This window comes from Oncorhynchus clarkii, chromosome 14 (genome assembly GCF_045791955.1).
Source record: "Oncorhynchus clarkii lewisi isolate Uvic-CL-2024 chromosome 14, UVic_Ocla_1.0, whole genome shotgun sequence".
NCBI classification, from domain to species: domain Eukaryota; kingdom Metazoa; phylum Chordata; class Actinopteri; order Salmoniformes; family Salmonidae; genus Oncorhynchus; species Oncorhynchus clarkii.
The window spans coordinates 32,457,681-32,479,301 of NC_092160.1; the positions used below are offsets into that span (position 1 = coordinate 32,457,681).

Here is a 21,621-nt window from a genome sequence, read left to right on the forward strand (position 1 = left end):
CTTATTGTTCTCTTTTGCCTGACCTTCGGCTAGCGAGGTGCATGAGAGCTGTGACTGTGCCAAGGGTTAACATCATGTGTGTTGTCTCTTTGTGTGCAGGACAAATAAAAATAATTCAACTAGCAGACCTTCAGTTGTGGCAGCGTCCTAATTAAAAGTACACAACGCAGAACGAACCACACTACAAACTGATGCCGCGACCTGCCAACTGGTCAGCTCAAGCCGACGACCGTGCATGTGGATGAGATGCGCGATTTGCGCATGCACACTTGTTGATGGTTTGCTATAAGTGAATGTATACTGTAAATAGTGAAGGTGAAAGTAGCATATTCACTAGATAAGGGTATTGGTGTTTATTTGCATGTTTTGAGGGAATTTGTTTATTGCATTTTTTTGTATTTGTCTGCAGTAAATTACATTGTATTTTAGTGCTCTATTGAGCCATGGAAGATTCTCAAGTCCATAAGATGAGTTATGCTGGGGATGTTAGTGTGGGTAGAGGGAGGGGTGTCCTTGCATTTACACCATTTGTACAGTCAGCTCCTGGGAGTAGAGTGTTTGCTAGTCCTGAGTTTACAAGCACTGGGAGGGGTAGGCTGTTTACTCCACCTGACCAGGGTATCCCACCTCTGTCTCTTGATGTACCATCATCCCCAGTCCTCAGTAATAATGGGACACCGCCGAGTCAGCTTAGTGACCTTATTAAGCAGATTGGTTCAGAGATAGGAGAACCTATCAGAGCGAGTTTACTGCAGCCTGGGACTTCAAGTCTTTCTCCTGCCCGTGCCCCTCACCAACCCCAGCAGTTTCCCCTGCCTAAGCAATGTGGGTCAACTTTTATTCATGCGTCCAAACGGAATCTGGTTGTGAAGTCAGAGGTTAGTGCTCCACCTTTCTTTAGGGGTGATGGCTCAGATAAGTAATCTGTCCTGGAGTGGGAGGAGCTAATGGGAGTCTACCTAGAGAAGAGGGGTTACACTGGGTCTGAGAATGTTGGGGAGGTGATGTCTAGGCTCATGGGGAGGGCACGGGATGTGACCAAAGTCTGGATGCGTAACAACCTTGTTGTCACAGATGTTAAGGCAGTGTTCAGTGTTCTCAAGCAACACTTTGGGGATACTGTCTGCTCAGATATGCCATTAGCTGATTTCTACTCAATCAAACAATATGCTAATGAGGGTCCACTAGATTTCTGGATAATCTATTTGTGCTTTTTGTGACTCCTCTCTTTGGCTGGAAAAATGGCTGAGTTTTTCTGTGAGTTGGTGGTGACCTAACATAATCGTTTGTGGTGCTTTCACTGTAAAGCATTTTTGCAGACACTGTGGCTGAATTAAGGATAATTTTACCTTGAAAATACTTGTATGCTAGAGGAATTTTAATTATGAGATTTTTGTTGTTTTGAATTTGGCACCTTGCAATTTCACTGGCTGTTGGCGAGGTGGGACGCTACCGTCCCACATATCCCAGAGAGGATAAAGCAGCTCAGCATTCCTGAGACATCCTCCTCAGGGCTGAAGCAAAGCCTTGGATTTCTCTGACGTCCCCCCAAGGTACCATGACCTCTTGGAGGTCTTCAGCAAGGTACAGCTACTTCTTTTCCCCTGGATCGTCCCTACAATTGTGCCATTGACCTTCTCCCAGGCACCACATCGCCTTGTGGTCGGCTATATTCTCTATCCGGCCCGGCGACGAAGGCCAGGAGTATATTGAGGACTCTCTGGATGCTGGGAGCATTCATCCGTTTGCATCCCCTGCCGGCGCAGGGTTTTTTTTGTGGAAAAGGATTAGACCCTGCATCCGTGCATTGACTACTTAATGACATAACGATCAAGAATCGTTACCCCTAACACTCCTCCCCTCTCCTCCGCTTTCGAACCTATCCAGTGGTCTGCTTTCTTTTCCAAGCTGGACCTTCGGAATGCCTACCACCTAATTTGGTTACGCGAAGGAGATGAGTGGAAGACCGCTTTCAACACTGCCAGTGGACATTATAAGTACCTGGTCATGCCGTTTGGTCTCACCAATGGGCTGTCTTCCAGGCCCTGGTAAACGATGTGCTCCGGGACATGTTAAATCATTTCGTGTTCATCTACCTCTACGTAATCTTGTTTTTTTCCCCCTGTTCTGCCCAAGAACACATCCTCCATGTTCGACAAGTCCTTCAGCTCCTCCTGGAGAACCAACTATTTGTGAAAGACGAGAAGTGCGAGTTCCACAATTCTACAATCTCCCTTTTCTGCATCTGGGTCTCGCCTTGTGTCGTTATACTTGTTGAGCGGTGTCTCGCCTTGTGTCGTTATACTTGTTGAGCGGTGTCTCGCCTTGTGTCGTTATACTTGTTGAGCGGTGTCTCGCCTTGTGTCGTTATACTTGTTGAGCGGTGTCTCGCCTTGTGTCGTTATACTTGTTGAGCGGTGTCTCGCCTTGTGTCGTTATACTTGTTGAGCGGTGTCTCGCCTTGTGTCGTTACACTTGTTGAGCGGTGTCTCGCCTTGTGTCGTTATACTTGTTGAGCGGTGTCTCGCCTTGTGTCGTTATACTTGTTGAGCGGTGTCTTGCCTTGTGTCGTTATACTTGTTGAGCGGTGTCTCGCCTTGTGTCGTTATACTTGTTGAGCGGTGTCTCGCCTTGTGTCGTTATACTTGTTGAGCGGTGTCTCGCCTTGTGTCGTTATACTTGTTGAGCGGTGTCTCGCCTTGTGTCGTTATACTTGTTGAGCGGTGTCTCGCCTTGTGTCGTTATACTTGTTGAGCGGTGTCTTGCCTTGTGTCGTTATACTTGTTGAGCGGTGTCTCGCCTTGTGTCGTTATACTTGTTGAGCGGTGTCTCGCCTTGTGTCGTTATACTTGTTGAGCGGCGTCTCGCCTTGTGTCGTTATACTTGTTGAGCGGTGTCTCGCCTTGTGTCGTTATACTTGTTGAGCGGTGTCTCGCCTTGTGTCGTTATACTTGTTGAGCGGTGTCTCGCCTTGTGTCGTTATACTTGTTGAGCGGTGTTTCGCCTTGTGTCGTTATACTTGTTGAGCGGTGTCTCGCCTTGTGTCGTTATACTTGTTGAGCGGCGTCTCGCCTTGTGTCGTTATACTTGTTGAGCGGTGTCTTGCCTTGTGTCGTTATACTTGTTGAGCGGTGTCTCGCCTTGTGTCGTTATACTTGTTGAGCGGCATCTCGCCTTGTGTCGTTATACTTGTTGAGCGGCGTCTCGCCTTGTGTCGTTATACTTGTTGAGCGGTGTCTCGCCTTGTGTCGTTATACTTGTTGAGCGGTGTCATCATACTATAGCCTTCTCTCTGTTGGTATAGTTTGGCTCCTTCAGTATATAGTATGTAGCCTTATGTAATTTCATTGTAATGGTACCTGAACTTTTCTCCTCACATCATTGTCTAGGGATGCTGAACTGGACCTGAAATCATTCAATTGAGTGCTGACAAACAAGACAAAGGCATGACGCGCTCCTATCACGACTGCTTATTGTTGCTTGGCAACAATCATACAACCATTGTATCGCAAGCCGAATGCCACGCTTCTTCCTCAGAATTAATCAGTGTACCTCTTGAGGATCCATGTTCATGAAGAGATTGGAGCTTCACAATATAGCTGTTATAATTAAAGGGTTTGTAGATACTGTACCAACAGATCCCTGGTGGGTGTATGACTCTGTTCCAATATAAAGGTCTAACTGTTAGAGGTGTTTCAATGGAGTCCATAACTTCACACACAACTGACACATATTACTCTACAATTACGAAGAAAGTAACAGGAGGGACAGAAACTGAAACGCACAATCAACATGTTCTGTACTATTGTAGAAATGTAGTACATGGACTATCATGTCACTCTAGAATGTACTGCATGGATTATCATGTCACTCTAGAATGTACTGCATGGATTATCATGTCACTCTAGAATGTACTGCATGGATTATCATGTCACTCTAGAATGTACTGCATGGATTATCATGTCACTCTAGAATGTACTGCATGGATTATCATGTCACTCTAGAATGTACTGCATGGATTATCATGTCACTCTAGAATGTACTGCATGGATTATCATGTCACTCTAGAATGTACTGCATGGATTATCATGTCATTCTAGAATCCCATTGTTGTAAAAGGAATGACCTGATTTGATGGTGACTATCCTTACACTCCTTCTAGAGCAGAATCATGACTAGATCCAATTATTTCATTAACATACTTGCTGAAGTTTACCGAAGTTCGCATCACGAGAAGCTTTCAACATACTGTAGCACAACATAATAATCAATGCTGTATATCCATGCATTAGATAACACACTTCAAGGAAGACCAAAGTTATTCCAAATGAAACATTTCAGAATACAATTTAAACTGTCCCAGCAACCCTTTCCATTTCAATGAGCTAGACAATTACAGCTCTAGTGTTGAGCTGAGAGGCCATGGAACACACTAAGCACGTCCCAAATCACACCGTTCCCTACATAGTGCACTACTTTTGACAAGAGCCCTATGGACCATGATCAAAAGTAGTGCACTATATAGGGAATAGGGTGCCATTTAAGACACATTCACAGTCACCCCTTCAGCACAATCATATGTCACAAAAGCAACATAGCAAACATATGATAAACCATTTCCTCATTACGAAACATGAGGAAGTTAATTGAAAATGTTTCCAAGTGGAGGTTGAATATTAAAGGGATATTTCTGTGTGTATTCTACTACTGGGACTAATTCAGAAACGCCTGGGGGGGCTCCGTCTGTCTCAAACTAAATTGGTTTACTAAAGTGAACGGGACTGTGTGTGTGTGTGTGTGTGTGTGTGTGTGTGTGTGTGTGTGTGTGTGTGTGTGTGTGTGCGTGTGTGCGTGTGTGCGTGTGTGTGTGTGTGTGTGTGTGTGTGTGTGTGTGTGTGTGTGTGCGTCTGCAAGATCACAAGGCGAGGTTAATTGCTGAGCTTCAAACGTAACGTGTCTGAGATTTCCGACTGCTTAAACTAACAGAACGTTAAATTTAGGTTCAATATGAGCTTTAATATTAAGGCTTCTGATAATGACAATGTTTATAGGTCAATTAACTGGCTTTTGGCAAATATGAGATTCGTGGCCTTTTTGCTGTGATTAAAACAATGACTTTACCTGTTGCTCCTGGAAATGACAGTACAGAACTTACTGTTGTCGCAGAAAAAGGCAAATAATAGTTACAGTATATTGACAATGGTTTGTATCCATTCATTCGCTGTATTGAAAGTAATATCAAAGTTTGTATGAATCCCAAGAGGTGTAATGACTCTAATCCAATCTATCTCAACACGGTGATGCATCTTTCTCTCTGCAGGAGAATATTTGCTTGTTGTGAGTTATGATTTCCAGACAGAACTTGTTACATCCCAAATAGCACCCTATTGACCCTGTAGTCCACTATGTAGGGACTAGAGTGGCATTTGGAATGCATTCCTCGACTGTTGTGTGAAGATGTAATCAACAGCCTCAAATTATTTATTTTCCTGTCTCCTTTGACAAATTCTTGCAATAATTCTTTATGTTCGATCAGAGAATACACAAAAATGACTGAAGTTCCTCTCATTCCAACCCTGATTTAGTTTTACATAACTTTAAAGGGGCAATCCAGGATTAGAAGAAAAAAATAACAATTTATTTGATTTAAGTCAGAAAAAAAGGATGTACCAATCACAGATTGCCCCTTTAACTCTGATTTGTGTTACATGACTTTAAATTGGCAGTTCTGCTTCTGATTGAATCAGCCTTGTTATTCCCATTCAGAAGAATTGATCTGTTTGTCGTCGTGATTTAGCCTGGAAGTCAATTACTGACTTGTTGCACCAATTCTATCCACATTGTCATGTTTGAATTGGTTTTGATAAACAATTAAGTTGCGTGTTAAATAAAATACATACAATACAGTGCTTTCATATACAAATCAAACCTATTGATGACAAATACATGCAAAGCATTCAATCTTTAGGGACTTAATGTTACAGGGGGAATTCCCGACAACTTAATGCACGCAGACGCACACACACACACACACAAACACACGCACACGCACGCACGCACGCACACACACACACACACACACACACACACACACACACACACACACACACACACACACACACACACACACACACACACACACACACACACACACACACACACGCGTCCAGGTTAATGAGAACTGTAGGTCAACTGCTCATCCCCAATTAACCGTTTGATTTGAGGGTTGATAGGTGCTGATATCTGGCTTTAGAGAGGAGGCATTCTCTCTCCTCTCTCGTTCTCTTCCACTCCCACCGTGTTGTCTGTCTTACATACCTCCTTTTCTACACATTTTCTTGTTGGGTTTCCTGGCACATTCCTTGGATATTCTTTTGACTGTAAAATGAATAAAAAAAACTACAAAATAACAGAAGGCTCTGGAAAAGACCTGGAAGGTGGCATGCAACAACTTCAGATTGAGCCAACCCCCCCCCCCAACCGCCCCAACCCCCCCATTCCTCCCTCCCTCCCTCCCTCATCAACAACAACGAAAGAGGGTCTGTCCAGAGAGTAACTGGGGGTGTTTCTGCAGAAATATTCCAAAATGGTGGAATGAATTTGCTGCACGTCGGAACACAAGAAGCCCATATTCACATGCACTTCTATATAAGACCCCTTACCACCACACAGTAGCTTTCCTCAAATCAATACCTGTTCCAGCACATTGACAACAGTATTTGCTGTTCAAATTACAATGAAATTGTATGCAATATTTTGTATCATTATGATACTGGGACAACTTACCATTTCAAGCTTCGCTGTTTGGGTCTTAATGGATTGAAATGTACAGCACCAGTCAATAGTTTAGACACACCTACTCTTTCAAGTTTTTTTTTGTTATTTTTACTATTTTCTACATCAAAACTATGAATTAAACACATATGGAATCATGAATTATCTCCTGAACATTTAAAACATTTGATGATCTAGTTCCGTTGGTGGAGTTTAAACACTTGATCTATTGTATATATCACAGAAGAGTGTAATTGTCTTTAGGACAGCGTTTTTTTTTGTCATTCGTGTCATTCGACATTCGTGTTTTTAACGTAATATGTAATTGATGTACTGTATGTGTGTTTATAGTTTTGTTTAATGTTGTGTTAGTGTATGTAAGCTGTTTTGTCTCTCTTGAAAAGAGATGTTCTCAATCTCAATGAGAAATGCTTGTATAAATAAAGGTTAAATATATATATATATTTTAAATGTAGTTTCCAAAAAAGTGTTAAACAAATCAAAATATATTTTATATTTGAGATTCTTCAAAGTATCCACCCTTGATGACATCTTGGCACACTTTAGGCATTCCCTCAACCAGCTTCATGAGGAAGTCACCAGGAATGGATTTCAATTAACAGGTGTGGCTTGTTAAAAGTTAATTTGTGGAATTTATTTCCTTCTAAATGTGTTCGAGCCAATCAGCTGTGTTAGGACAAGGTAGGGGTGGTATACAGAAGATAGCCCTATGTGTTAAAGGACCGAGTCCATATTATGCCAAGATCAGTTCAAATAGCCAAAGACAAACGGCAGTCCATCATTACTTTAAGACATGAAGGTCAGTTAATACGGAACATTTCAAGAACTTTGAAAGTTTCTTCAAGTGCAGTCGCAAAAACCATCAAGCACTATGATGAAACTGGCTCTCATGAGGACTGCCACAGGAAAGAAAGGCCCAGAGTTACCTCAGATGGCAGCCCAAATAAATGCTTCACAGAGTTCAAGTAATAGACCCATCTCAACATCATCTGTTCAGAGGAGACTGCATGAATCAGGCCTTCATGGTCGTATAGATGCAAATAAAACACAACTAAAGAACACCAATAATAAGAAGAGACTTGCTTGGGCCAAGAAATGAACATTAGACTGGTGGAAATCTGTCCTGTGGTCTGATGAGTCCAAATTTGAGATTTCTGGTTCCAACTGCCGTGTCTTTGTGAGACGCAGAGTAGGTGAACATATGATCTCCGCATATGTGGTTTCCACTGTGAAGCATGGAGGAGGTGGTGTGATGGTGCGGGGGTGCTATGCTGGTGACACTATCGTTGATTTATTTAGAAGTCAAGGCACATTTAACCAGAATGGCTACCACAGTATTCTGCAGCGATACGCCATCTATTGTAGAAAAATTACAGTTTTCATACTGTTTATGCATCAATGAATTTTTCTCAGTACTCTCATCTGTTTCTGTGGGACTGAGTTAGGCTTCTGGGGGTTGATTTATGATGACTTGGTGATAAAACCTACAGCTTGCATTCTATAGAATGAGTTGGTACTTGTATACGGTGAGGTACCAGGGAGGAGATGTTTCTGGACGGCTGTTGGGAGGAACCTTGTCTTAGGGTCCTGGGCCTGGTTTCTGTACAATTGGAACAGTCTTCACAGTAAATGCTATCTGGCCGGGGGATACCTCTTCCTCACATACAAATCCTAACCTTTCAACGTATTCCAGATGTCTTAACTATAAAAGACTGTGGCTCAGTTGTGCTCATTGAGCTCTCGGCATCACACTTCAGAGTGTGGGATCGACCAGCTTTATTATTTCAATAATTAATCAATATTAAATCAATATGATGTTTTGAAAAAATAACAGTCTCTCTCACTTGATTAGAATATTCCACGACACCTCCTCCCAGCTGTCAACTGCACTGAGGCTAGGTAACACCACCGATAAATCCACGATAATCGAGAATTTCAATAAGCATTTCTCTACGGCTGGCCAAGCTTTCCTCATGGCTACCCCAACCCCGGCTAACAGCAATGCACCCTCCCGCAGCTACTTGCCCAAGCCTCCCCAGCTTCTCCTTCACCCAAATCCAGATAGCAGATGTTCTGAAAGAGCTGCAAAACCTGGACCCGTACAAATCAGCTGGGCTTGACAACCTGGACCCGCTCTTTCTAAAATTATCCACCGCCATCGTTGCAACCCCTATTACAAGTCTGTTCAACCTCTCTTACGAGATCCGAGATCCCTAAAGATTGAAAAACTGCCGCGGTCATCCCCCTCTTCAAAGCAGGTGACACTCCAGACACAAAATGTTATAGACCTATATCCATCCTGCCCTGCCTTTCTAAACAGCACTGACCATTTCGAATCCTACCATACCTTCTCCGCTGTGCAATCCGGTTTCCGAGCTGGTCACGGGTGCACCTCAGCCACGCTCAATTTACTAAACGATATCATAACCTCCATCGATAAAAGACAGTACTGTGCAGAAGTCTTCATCAACCTGGCCAAGGCTTTCGGTATCCTTATCGGCAGATTCAACAGCCTTGGTTTCTCAAATGACTGCCTCGCCTGGTTCGCCAACTACTTCTCAGATAGAGTTCAGTGTGTCAAATTGGAGGGCCTGTTGTTCGGACCTCTGGCAGCCTCTATGGAGGTACCACAGGGTTCAATTCTCGGGCTGACTCTTTCCTCTGTATATATCAACAATGTCACTTTTGCTGCGGGTGATTCCCTGATCCACCTCTACGCAGACGACACCATTCTGTATACAGTGGGGCAAAAAAGTATTTAGTCAGCCACTTATTATTTTGTCTGTCATAGTTGAAGTGTACCTATGATGAAAATTACAGGCCTCTCTCATCTTTTTAAGTGGGAGAACTTGCACATTTGGTGGCTGACTAAATATTTTTTTGCCCCACTGTACATCTGGCCCTTCTTTGGACACAGCATTAGCAAACCTCCAAACGAGCTTCAATGCCATACAACACTCCTTCTGTGGCCTCCAACTGCTCTTAAACGCTAGCAAAACCAAATGCATGCTTTTCAACCGTTCGCTCCCCGCACCCGCCCGCACGACTAGCATCACCACTCTGGACGGTTCTGACTTAGAATATGTGGACAACTACAAATACCTAGGTTTCTGGCTAGACTGTAAACTCTCCTTCCAGCCTCATATTATGCATCTACAATCCAAAATAAAATCTAGAATTGGCTTCCTATTTCGCAACAAAGCTTCCTTCACTCACGCTGCCAAACATACCTTCGTAAAACTGACTATCCTACCAATCCTCGACTTTGGAGATGTCATTTACAAAATAGCCTCCAACACTCTACTCAGCAAACTGGATGCAGTCTATCACAGTGCCGTCCGTTTTGTCACCAAAGCCCCATATACAACCCACCACTGCGACCTGTATGCTCTAGTCGGCTGGCCCTTGCTACCTATTCGTCGCCAGACCCACTGGCTCCAGGTCATCTATAAGTCTATGCTAGGTAAAGACTTATTTTTCCCTCACTAACTTTAAACATCAGCTATCTGAGCAGGTATAAATAGCCCATTTTATTATTCATTTTTTTATATTGTGTTATTGACTGTACACTTGTTTATTCCATGTGTAACTCTGTGTTGTTGTTTGTGTCGCACTGCTTTGCTTTATCTTGGCCAGGTCGCAGTTGTAAATGAGAACTTGTTCTCACCTAGCTTACCTGGTTAAATAAAGGTGTTCTCACCTAGCTTACCTGGTTAAATAAAGGTGTTCTCACCTAGCTTACCTGGTTAAATAAAGGTGTTCTCAACTAGATTACCTGGTTAAATAAAGGTGTTCTCACCTGGCTTACCTGGTTAAATAAAGGTGTTCTCACCTAGCTTACCTAGTTAAATAAAGGTGTTCTCACCTAGTTTACCTGGTTAAATAAAGGTGTTCTCACCTAGTTTACCTGGTTAAATAAAGGTGTTCTCACCTAGTTTACCTGGTTAAATAAAGGTGAAATAGAAAAAGTAAAATAAACATCTCATCTAGTTTGCGCTTAGTGGGACTTGCAGGACAATGACCCAACACATCTCCAGGCTGTGTAAGGGCTATTTGACCAAGAAGGAGAGTGATGGAGTTCTGCATCAGATGACCTGGCCTCCACAATCACCCGACCTCAACCCAATTGAGATGGTTTGGGATGAGTTGGACTGCAGAGTGAAGGAAAAGCAGCCAACAAGTGCTCAGCATATGTGGGAACTCCTTCAAGACTGTTGGAAAGCATTCCTCATGAAGCTGGTTGAGAGAATGCCAAGAGTGTACAAAGCTGTCATCAAGGCAAAGGGTGGCTACTTAAAATCTAAAATATTGTTTGATTTGTTAAACACTTTTTTGGTTACTACATGATTCCATATGTGTTATTTCATAGTTGTGATGTCTTCACTATTATTCTACATTGTACAAACTGGTAAAAATAAAGGCAAACACTTGAATGAGTAGGTGTGCCCAAACTTTTGACTGGTACTCTAGGTCTTCAGTCAAAATATTGTATTATTTTGTCTGTTGCACTTGTAACCTATAGTTCACCAAGACCGCAAAGACAAACTCTTGATAAGAATATGAAAGTAAGGGGTCCTACATGGTCTAGTCTGATGCCACAGGCCTTGAGTGTACCAGAATATTTCACCAACCCTACAGAAGATCATTGTTTAATAGCTCATAGCTAATCATATTTTCCCCAGAACACTCACGACAGTAAGGGAAGGGAGTGCATCAAGGTACAGTACTAGGCCCAATCTGTTTCAACATCTGATTGGTTTTTCAACCATTTTGTGTAATATATATATTTTTTTTTTTTGGGGGGGGGGGTATCAACACAAAGAGGAACCTCAAACGGTGGCATGGAAAGGGAGAGTTGATGAAAATAGATGTCTTCCATGGAAGATCAAGTCAGAATGAGGAGGCTGGAGATGGTGGTGGTGGGGGACACAGACACAGCATGCACAGGGAGGACAACACGGCATGCTACAGTAGCGACACACAGGCTCAGAGAGAGATAGAATAAGAGCTAGAAAAGAGATTCAAGAGTTTGGTTTAGTACTCGTATACCCGACCCACTCACCATCCTCCGTAGGAACGTAGATGTTTAGATACAAACAGTCCTCGTTTTGATCCTGTATGTAAGAGGCCACTATATCCAGGCTGAAGGAGAACCATATGGGCATCATAATTTCTGGCACGGCGTTGTGAATATTCTGGGGGCAAACGGGGGCAAAGTGGGTGGTGTTCTTTATCCCGGACCAGGAGGAGGGCGGCTCGGGGGGCAGGAAGCGTTTCTCCCCCACTGGGGAGGCTGCATACGGGACCCCCAAATACTGGTCCACTGGTCCCAGTATCTCACTGGGTAGGGGCACTCTCACCCCCCGGAGTTTCCCATACTGCGTGTTCACAGTGGGGTGGTAGGCCTGGCTTTGGACGGCCACCAAGCACCAGGAAGAAGTTACGATCCAGAAAGACGTGGTGATGCTGAGGCTGGAGATGGCGCTGGGTATGTGGGCACCATGCCAGACCCCATGGTCCTGCTGCTGAGAGGAGAGGCGACAGTTTCTCCTTGGCAAAAACCACATGGTCCGTCTGAGTGAGTCTCAGCAACAACTGCAAGTGACCAACATGCACGTCGGGTCTCCTCCTCAGCTCACAAAGTCTTCCCTCTTCTCTTCCCTTCCCTGTCTTCCCCTGTCTTCCCTTTTCCCTGTCTTCCCGTCTATCAGCCCGACAGTTTAGCACCTTTAGATCCACTCATCAGTCTGGAGCTGAGCAGATAAAACTGAAAAAGTGGCGGTAGTTCTTTTCTTTACGGTCTTCATTCACTGTCCTCTCTCCCTCTCGTCAGATCTTCCATCCCGTGCCTGCTGGATACAGGGAAGAAAAAAGATCACAGGAAAATGAATGACTCCAGAGAGACAGAAAAACAGTTTGCTCTCATTTTTTTTTATTCACAAATATTCTATTGACTGGTGATGAGGGTATTTTCTGTCGTGATATAAAACCAGAACACATAAACATGATAGTGCACTTACCCTGCTATCAATCTACACAATCAAGGACTCGCCGTGTCGCTGGGGTAAAGTGTTGCACTACTTAGTCACAGACCGTTTACTGATTAAAATGGCACTGATCTCACTAACAAAATGTCTCTAACATGTCCCCATCTCACATTACATACAAAATATATACCAAAGGAACATTATATAACTGCTTAGAAAATGAAAAACACAAAAACCTACACTATCAACAGTTTTTAATGACTTCCAATAACATGAATATATTCAAATGTCATGTTTCCTCTCAGATTCTGTTTTTCTACCTCTCTTTACTACAAATAAAGACATGACAGAACACTTTCTCCGTTACAGAGAGAGACAGAGAGACAGATAGAGAGAGGGTTGGAGGGTGAGATAAAGAAAGGGAGAGAGATGGAGAGAGAACAAGAGAGAGAGAAAGAGAAAGAGAGGGAGGGAGAGGGACAGAGAGAGAGAGAGAAAGAGAGAGAGGGAGAGAGGGAGACCGGGAGAGAGAGATGGATGGAGAGAGGGAGATATAGATGGAGAGAGGGATAAGAGAGAGAGAGAGAGAGAGAGACAGAGAGAGAGAGAGGTAGATAGAGAGAGAGAGAGAGAGAGAGGGACAGAGAGAGACAGGGAGAGAGAGAGAGACAGAGAGAGAGGGATGGAGATAAGGAGGTATAAACTAGAGCGTAGGTATCACTCTCCTCTCAGTGACAGCAGCAACACTGTAAATCCTAATAAGCCGTCCTCCTGGTGTTCCCCAGCGGTGCCAGCCCTGACACCTCCCTCCCTGACATCTCCTTCCACCTCACCCCCACCCCCTCGCCCCCCCGGCTCAGCCTCAGTGGCTAGCAGCTAGCTACATAGGGCAGGCAGGAGTACTGTCCAATAACAATAGAGAGAGAATAACAGGAAGGATTTTAGAGAAGGATATTGCATTCCAAAATGACAGTAAATGATTTATAATGTACCAGCAGGCGTCAGGCCCACTAACCACTCAGGGAAAAGCAATCAGGACGTTCCTTAAGGTGCCGTTATCACTCCGAAGACACACACATACACACACACACACACACACACACACACACACACATACACACACACACACACACACACACACACATGGTACAGGATCAGTGAAAAGCCAAGTGGGGCAGAATATTTTTTCTCTCTTATTCACAGAGACTCTCCTCTCACCACCTACCATTAATACAGTCTCATCTCTTCATGGAGACTCTCCTCTCACCACCTACTATTAATACAGTCTCATCTCTTCATGGAGACTCTCCTCTCACCACCTGCCATTAATACAGTCTCATCTCTTCATGGAGACTCTCCTCTCACCACCTACCATTAATACAGTCTCATCTCTTCATGGAGACTCTCCTCTCACCACCTACCATTAATACAGTCTCATCTCTTCATGGAGACTCTCCTCTCACCACCTACCATTAATACAGTCTCATCTCTTCGTTTAGACTCTCCTCTCACCACCTACCATTAATACAGTCTCATCTCTTCATGGAGACTCTCCTCTCACCACCTACTATTAATACAGTCTCATCTCTTCATGGAGACTCTCCTCTCACCACCTACCATTAATACAGTCTCATCTCTTCATGGAGACTCTCCTCTCACCACCTACTATTAATACAGTCTCATCTCTTCATGGAGACTCTCCTCTCACCACCTACCATTAATACAGTCTCATCTCTTCATGGAGACCCTCCTCTCACCACCTACCATTAATACAGTCTCATCTCTTCATGGAGACTCTCCTCTCACCACCTACCATTAATACAGTCTCATCTCTTCATGGAGACTCTCCTCTCACCACCTACCATTAATACAGTCTCATCTCTTCATGGAGAGTATGACACCATGAATGAAGCAGCCATATACGCACACACACACACACACACACACACACACACACACACACACACACACACACACACACACACGCACGCACGCATGCTGGCACACACACACACACACACACACACACACACACACACACACACACACACACACACAGACACACACACACACACACACACACACACACACACACACACACACACACACACACACACCTGTTAATTAAGATAATATGGATGTCTTACCAGTTAGAGTGTGACCAAACGTATCTACATATACGTAGCACGTTGTTGCACTGTTCTAAAAGTCAAGCATCAACAGCTGAATCTGAAATAAGGACACAGAGAGGACATGAAATAAGGACAGAGAGGACATGAAATAAGGACACAGAGAGGACATGAAATAAGGACAGAGAGGACATGAAATAAGGACAGAGAGGACATGAAATAAGAACACAGAGAGGACATGAAATAAGGACACAGAGAGGACTTGAAATAAGGACAGAGAGGACATGAAATAAGGACACAGAGAGGACATGAATAAGGACAGAGAGGATATGAAATAAGGACACAGAGAGGACATGAAATAAGGACAGAGAGGATATGAAATAAGGACAGAGAGGACATTAAATAAGAACACAGAGAGGACATGAAATAAGGACACAGAGAGGACATGAAATAAGGACACAGAGAGGACATGAAACAAGGACAGAGAGGACATGAAATAAGGACAGAGAGGACATGAATTAAGGACACAGAGAGGACATGAAATAAGGACACAGAGAGGACATGAAATAAGGACACAGTCTGGTCTGACAAACACCCTCTAGCTCTGCCAACTTCCACCGCACCCTGCCTCTCCTCCCCCTCCTCACCCTGTTAAACACCCTGCCTCTCTCCCCCCCCTACTCACCCTGTTAAACACCCTACCTCTCTCCTCCCCCCTCCTCACCCGGTTAAACATCCTGCCTCTCTCCTATCCCTCCTCCCCCTTGTTAAACACCCTGCCTCTCTCCTCCCACTCCTCACCCTGTTAAACACCCTGCCTCTCTCCTCCCCCTCCGTCCCCCTTGTTAAACACCCTGCTTCTCTCCTCCCCCTCCTCCCCCTTGTTAAACATCCTACCTCTCTCCTCCCCATTCCTCACCCTATTGAACATCCTACCTCTCTCCTCCCCATCTTACCCTTGTTGAACACCCTACCTCTCTCCTCCCCCCTCCTACCCTTGTTGAATACCCTACCTCTCTCCTTTCTCCCCACCCCCCCCTCCTCCCCTTGTTGAACACCCTACCTCTCTCATTTCTCCCCACCTCCCTCCTCCTCCCCTTGTTAAACACCCTACCTCTCTCCTCCCACCTCCTTCCCTGGTTGAACACCCTACCTCTCTCCTTTCTCCCCACCTCCCCTTGTTGAACACCCTACCTCTCTCCTTTCTCCCCAACTCCCCCCTCCTCCCCTTGTTGAACACCCTACCTCTCTCCTTTCTCCCCACCTCCCCCCTCCTCCCCTTGTTAAACACCCTACCTCTCTCCTCCCACCTCCTTCCCTGGTTGAACACCCTACCTCTCTCCTTTCTCCCCACCTCCCCATCCTCCCCTTGTTGAACACCCTACCCCTCTCCTCTGTCCTCCTCCCCTTGTTGAACACCCTACCTCTCTCCTTTCTCCCCACCTCCCCCCTCCTCCCCTTGTTGAACACCCTACCTCTCTCCTCCCACCTCCTTCCCTGGTTGAACACCCTACGTCTCTCCTTTCTCCCCACCTCCCCCTCCTCCCTTTGTTGAACACCCTACCCCTCTCCTATCCCCCTCCTCCCCTTGTTGAACACCCTACCACTCTCCTTTCTCCCCACCTCCCCCCTCCTCCCCTTGTTGAACACCCTACCTCTCTCCTTTCTCCCCACCTCCCCCCTCCTCACCCTGTTAAACACTGTCGTGTCTTTGGCATCATTAAAAGTGAAGACTTATTTCATCAAATCAATTATTTGTAATTATTATTACGCGTTTAAACTGATTAATCATGTAAATGTAAATAACTAGGAAGTCAAGGCACCACGGAAAATCTTCAGATTACAAATTTACAATTTTCCGAATATAACTCTTCAGATATTTTAATATCTGATCAATTAGTCTTCTATTAATGAATTATTATTTACCTCACGTCAGTCTCATCTGAACGTCGTAAATTGTTGGTTATCTGCACGAACTCAGCCTTTACTATGAATCATCCACACACAAATTGGCTTCATCATTTATTTACTAACTAACTAAATAATCACAGAAATGCATAAACAAACAGTAGATATGTTACTAACAAGGATAGGAAGATTCCCTAGTGGGCTTAGCCGATATGACGGCTTGGTGGACAAAGGAAAGTGGGTGTGGCCTGAGAAGGGGGTGTGGACAAAGGAACGTGGGTGTGGACTGAGAAGGGGGTGTGGACAAAGGAAAGTGGGTGTGGCCTGAGAAGGGCGGGAAAGACAAAAGGAGTCACTACACACAGTTGCTAATTATATTAATTGAAATGCTAATCCTTTGCACATGAATGCTCACTCATTCGGGAATAATTGCAATCAATATATATTTACACCCATGTGTCGTGATCTCTGTTGGAATTGTCAGTCCGTCTGCTGAAGAGTTCATCCGAGTCTTTCTCTCTCTCTCTTTTTCTGTTTTCCTGGATCAAAGTCTTTCATGGTTAAAATGGATACTTCAGAGTACCATTCAGAAATGTACTCATAGCATAGATGTTTTGGTGGTTGTCGGTCTTCGCATCCCAGGTTTACATAATTTCTAGCTGCAGACTAGTAATTAGTATCTAATATTTGCTCTTATTCTGCAGGGATCGATAGTCTCAGAGTTGAACCATTTCCAGCCGTGTAGCCAACGCTCCACGTGGTATGGTTAGGAATTCAATAACTATTCGCAATCACAGCTCACTCTGTGGATTTGCTTAGTCTTGGTACTCAAACCTATGCCACCTCAGCTTACACCGAGGTACGCGTGGTCTGAAGAGGATTTCCTAACAGTAGAAAAGGTGGTTCTATGACACCTGATCATGTCTGTGCTAACAGGGCCAATGACTTAGTTAAACTTTAAAAGGAATACAATTCTCTCACATTAAAGGTTTAACATCAGATTACATGATTTCACAAATAGTCTAATCTTTACTCATTCATTTGATACTGTCACGTTCGTCGTTAAGAGGAGACCAAGGCGCAGCGTGATATGAATACACGGTCTATATTTAATGAAGAAAGAACACTAAAACAAACTTACAAAACAACAAACGACCGTGACGCTATATATAAACAGTGCAGACACAGGCAACTAGACATAGACAATAACCCACAAAATACCCAAAGGAGATGGCTGCCTAAATATGATTCCCAATCAGAGACAACGATAAACAGCTGCCTCTAATTGAGAACCAATCTAGGCAACCATAGACATACATAAACACCTAGATGGTAAAAAAACATAAACCTACAAAACCCCTAGACAGTACAAAAACACATACATCACCCATGTCACACCCTGACCTAACTAAAATATATAAAGAAAACAAAGAATACCCAGGTCAGGGCGTGACAGTACCCCCCCACAAAGGTGCGGACTCCAATCTAAATGTGAGGGTCTGGGTGGGCCTCTTTCACGGCGGCGGCTCGGGTGCGGGACGTGGACCCCGCTCTACCTCAGTCTTGGCCCACTTAGGTGGCGCCTCAGGAGCGGGGACCCTCGCAGCGGGCCCCGGACTGAAGATCATCGTAGAAAGCGCCACTGGATGGAAAGGCGCCTCTGGACTGAGGAGCGAATCTGGCAGCTCCGGACAGGAGGGAGACTCTGGCGGCTATGGACAGGAGGGCAACTCCGGCATCGCCGGCGTGACAGGCGGCTCTGGCAGCTCCTGGCTGGCTGACGGCTCTGGCTGCTCCTGGCTGACTGACGGCTCTGGCAGCTCCTGGCTGACTGACGGCTCTGGCAGCTCCTGGCTGACTGACGGCTCTGGCAGCTCCTGGCTGACTGGTGGCTCAGGACAGACGGGAGACTCTGGCGGCTCAGGACAGACGGGAGGCTCTGGCGGCTCAGGCCAGACGGGAGGCTCTGGTGGCTCAGGACAGACGGGAGACTCTGGCGGCTCAGGACAGACGGGAGACTCTGGCGGCTCAGGACAGACGGGACACTCTGGCGGCTCAGGACAGACGGGAGACTCTGGCGGCTCAGGACAGACGGGAGACTCTGGCGGCTTAGGACAGACGGGAGACTCTGGCGGCTCAGGACAGACGGGAGACTCTGGCGGCTCAGGACAGAAGGAAGGCTCTGGCAGAGCTGGGCAGGAGGAAGGCTTTGGTAGCGCTGGACAGGCGGGAGTACCTGTAGGGATGAGACGGAGAGACAGCCTGGTGCGGGGGGCTGTCACCGGAGGGCTGGTGCGTGGAGGTGGCACTGGATAGACCGGACCGTGCAGGCGCACTGGAGCTCTTGAGCACCGAGCCTGCCCAACCTTACCTGGTTGAATGCTCCCGGTAGCCAGGCCAGTGCGGCGAGGTGGAATAGCCCGCACTGGGCTCTGCTGGCGAACCGGGGACACCATGCGTAAGGCTAGTGCCATGTACGCCGGCCCGAGGAGACGCTCTGGAGACCAGATGCATAAAGCCGGCTTCAAGGCACCTGGCTCGATGACCACTCTAGCCCGGCTGCTACGAGGAGCTGGAATGTACCGCACCGGGCTATGCACACGCACTGGGGAGACTGTGCGCTCCACCGCATAACAAGGTGCCTGCCCGGTCCCTCTCTCTCTCCGGTAAGCACGGGAAGTTGGCGCAGGTCTCCTACCTGGCTCACCACACTCCCTGTGTGCCACCCCCAAGACATTTTTGGGGCTGCCTCTCGGGCTTCCAGCCACACTGCCGTGCTGCCACCTCATACCGGCACCTCTCTGCTTTCGCTGCCTCCAGCTCTGCTTTGGGGCGGCGATATTCCCCTGGCTGTGCCCAGGGTCCTTCGCCGTCCAGAATCTCCTCCCAAGTCCATGAGTCCTGCGTTCTTTGCCGCTGCTGCTGCTGGCCGTTACCACGCTGCATGGTCCATTGTGGGTGGGTTATTCTGTCACGTTCGTCGTAAAGAGGAGGCCAAGGCGTAGCGTGAGATGAATACATGTTCTATATTTAATGAAGAAAGAACACTAAAACAAACTTACAAAACAACAAACGACCGTGACGCTATATATAAACAGTGCAGACACAGGCAACTAGACATAAACAATAACCCACGAAATACCCAAAGAAGATGGCTGCCTAAATATGATTCCCAATTAGAGACAACGATAAACAGCTGCATCTAATAGAGAACCAATCTAGGCAACTATAGACATACATAAACACCTAGATGGAAAACAACCGCACAAACCTACAAAACCCCTAGACAGTACAGAAACACACACATCACCCATGTCACACCCTGACCTAACCAAAATATATAAAGAAAACAAAGGATACTCAGATCAGGGCGTGACAGATACAATAATTAGATGCAAACCTCATAACGGATGCACCTGTATAAACAGGGTTATGGTAATGTGCCTGTATTGTCTTTCATGAGGTCACTAACATGAAACAAAACGGACCGGGTCGTAGCTGTCTTCTCCACCGACCGGTTACACATTCTCCAAAACATGGATATTGTTCAGTTCCTTTGTTCTACTGTGAAACTCCCTCTCTTTACTGCATTACCAGGGGGAGAGAGTCTCCGCCAGGAATTTACGGCCTGAGATAACAGAACCTGGGTGTAGGAGAGAGTGAGAGACAGGGGGAAGCCACAATCTATACCCAGAAAGGACCACGTCATGACAACACCCTACCTCTCTCCTCCCCCTCCTCCCCCTGTTAAACACCCTACCTCTCTCCTCCCCCTCCTCCCCCTGTTAAACACCCTTCCTCTCTCCTCCCCCTCCTCCCCCTGATAAACACCCTACCTCTCTCCTTTTCCCATCCTCACCCCCTCCCCTCTTGCCCCCATTCTCACCCCCATTCTCCTCACCCTGTTGAACGCCCTCCTCATCCTCCTCACCCCCTGAACCAGTCCTCTCCCCCTATTCCCCTCCACCCCCAACTGACTCCCTCCCTTCTTTCCCCCTTCCTCACCCACTTCTCCTCACCCCATGCATCATCATTCCAAAATGACCCCAACCCTGACTACTAACCACTAACCACTGACCACTGACCACTAACAACTGACCACTGACCACTGACTACTAACCACTAACCACTGACCACTGACCACTAACTACTGACCACTAACCACTGACCACTGACCACAAACCACTTACCACTGACCACTGACCACTGACTACTAACCACTGACCACTGACCACTGACCACTGACTACTAACCACTGACCACTGACCACTGACTACTGACCACTGACCACTAACTACTGACTACTGACCACTGACCACTAACCACTTACCACTAACCACTGACCACTGACTACTGACCATTGACCACTGACTACTAACCACTGACCACTGACCACTAACTACTGACTGCTGACCACTAACCACTGACCACTAACCACTAACCACTGACCACTGACCACTGACTACTGACCACTGACCACTGACTACTAACCACTAACCACTGACCACTGACCACTGACCACTGACCACTGACTACTGACCACTAACCACTGACCACTGACCACTGACTACTGACCATTGACCACTTACCACTGACTACTGACTACTGACCACTAACCACTAACCACTGACCACTGACCACTGACTACTGACCATTGACCACTTACCACTGACTACTGACCACTAACCACTAACTACTGACGACTGACCACTAACCACTGACCACTGACCACTGACCACTAACCACTGACTACTGACCACTAACCACTAACCACTGAACACTAACCACTAACCACTGACCAC

General features: G+C 45.9%; 1 protein-coding gene across 2 annotated transcripts in view; it reads right to left on the reverse strand.

Annotated features, from left to right (window-relative positions):
• Positions 1 to 12,362, reverse strand: part of LOC139366526 (neuroligin-3-like) — a 298,176-nt gene extending 285,814 nt beyond the window's left edge. Inside the window, exons 1-2 of one of the 2 annotated variants that reach the window (XM_071104129.1) lie at positions 11,858 to 12,362; positions 6,319 to 6,378 (exon numbers count right to left, since the gene is read on the reverse strand). In XM_071104129.1, the coding sequence (XP_070960230.1) occupies positions 6,319 to 6,378; positions 11,858 to 12,362 (565 nt within the window). The remainder of the gene's footprint in view (positions 1 to 6,318; positions 6,379 to 11,857) is intronic. The other variant, XM_071104128.1, reaches the window with a different exon arrangement.
• Positions 12,363 to 21,621: the final 9,259 nt, after the last annotated feature.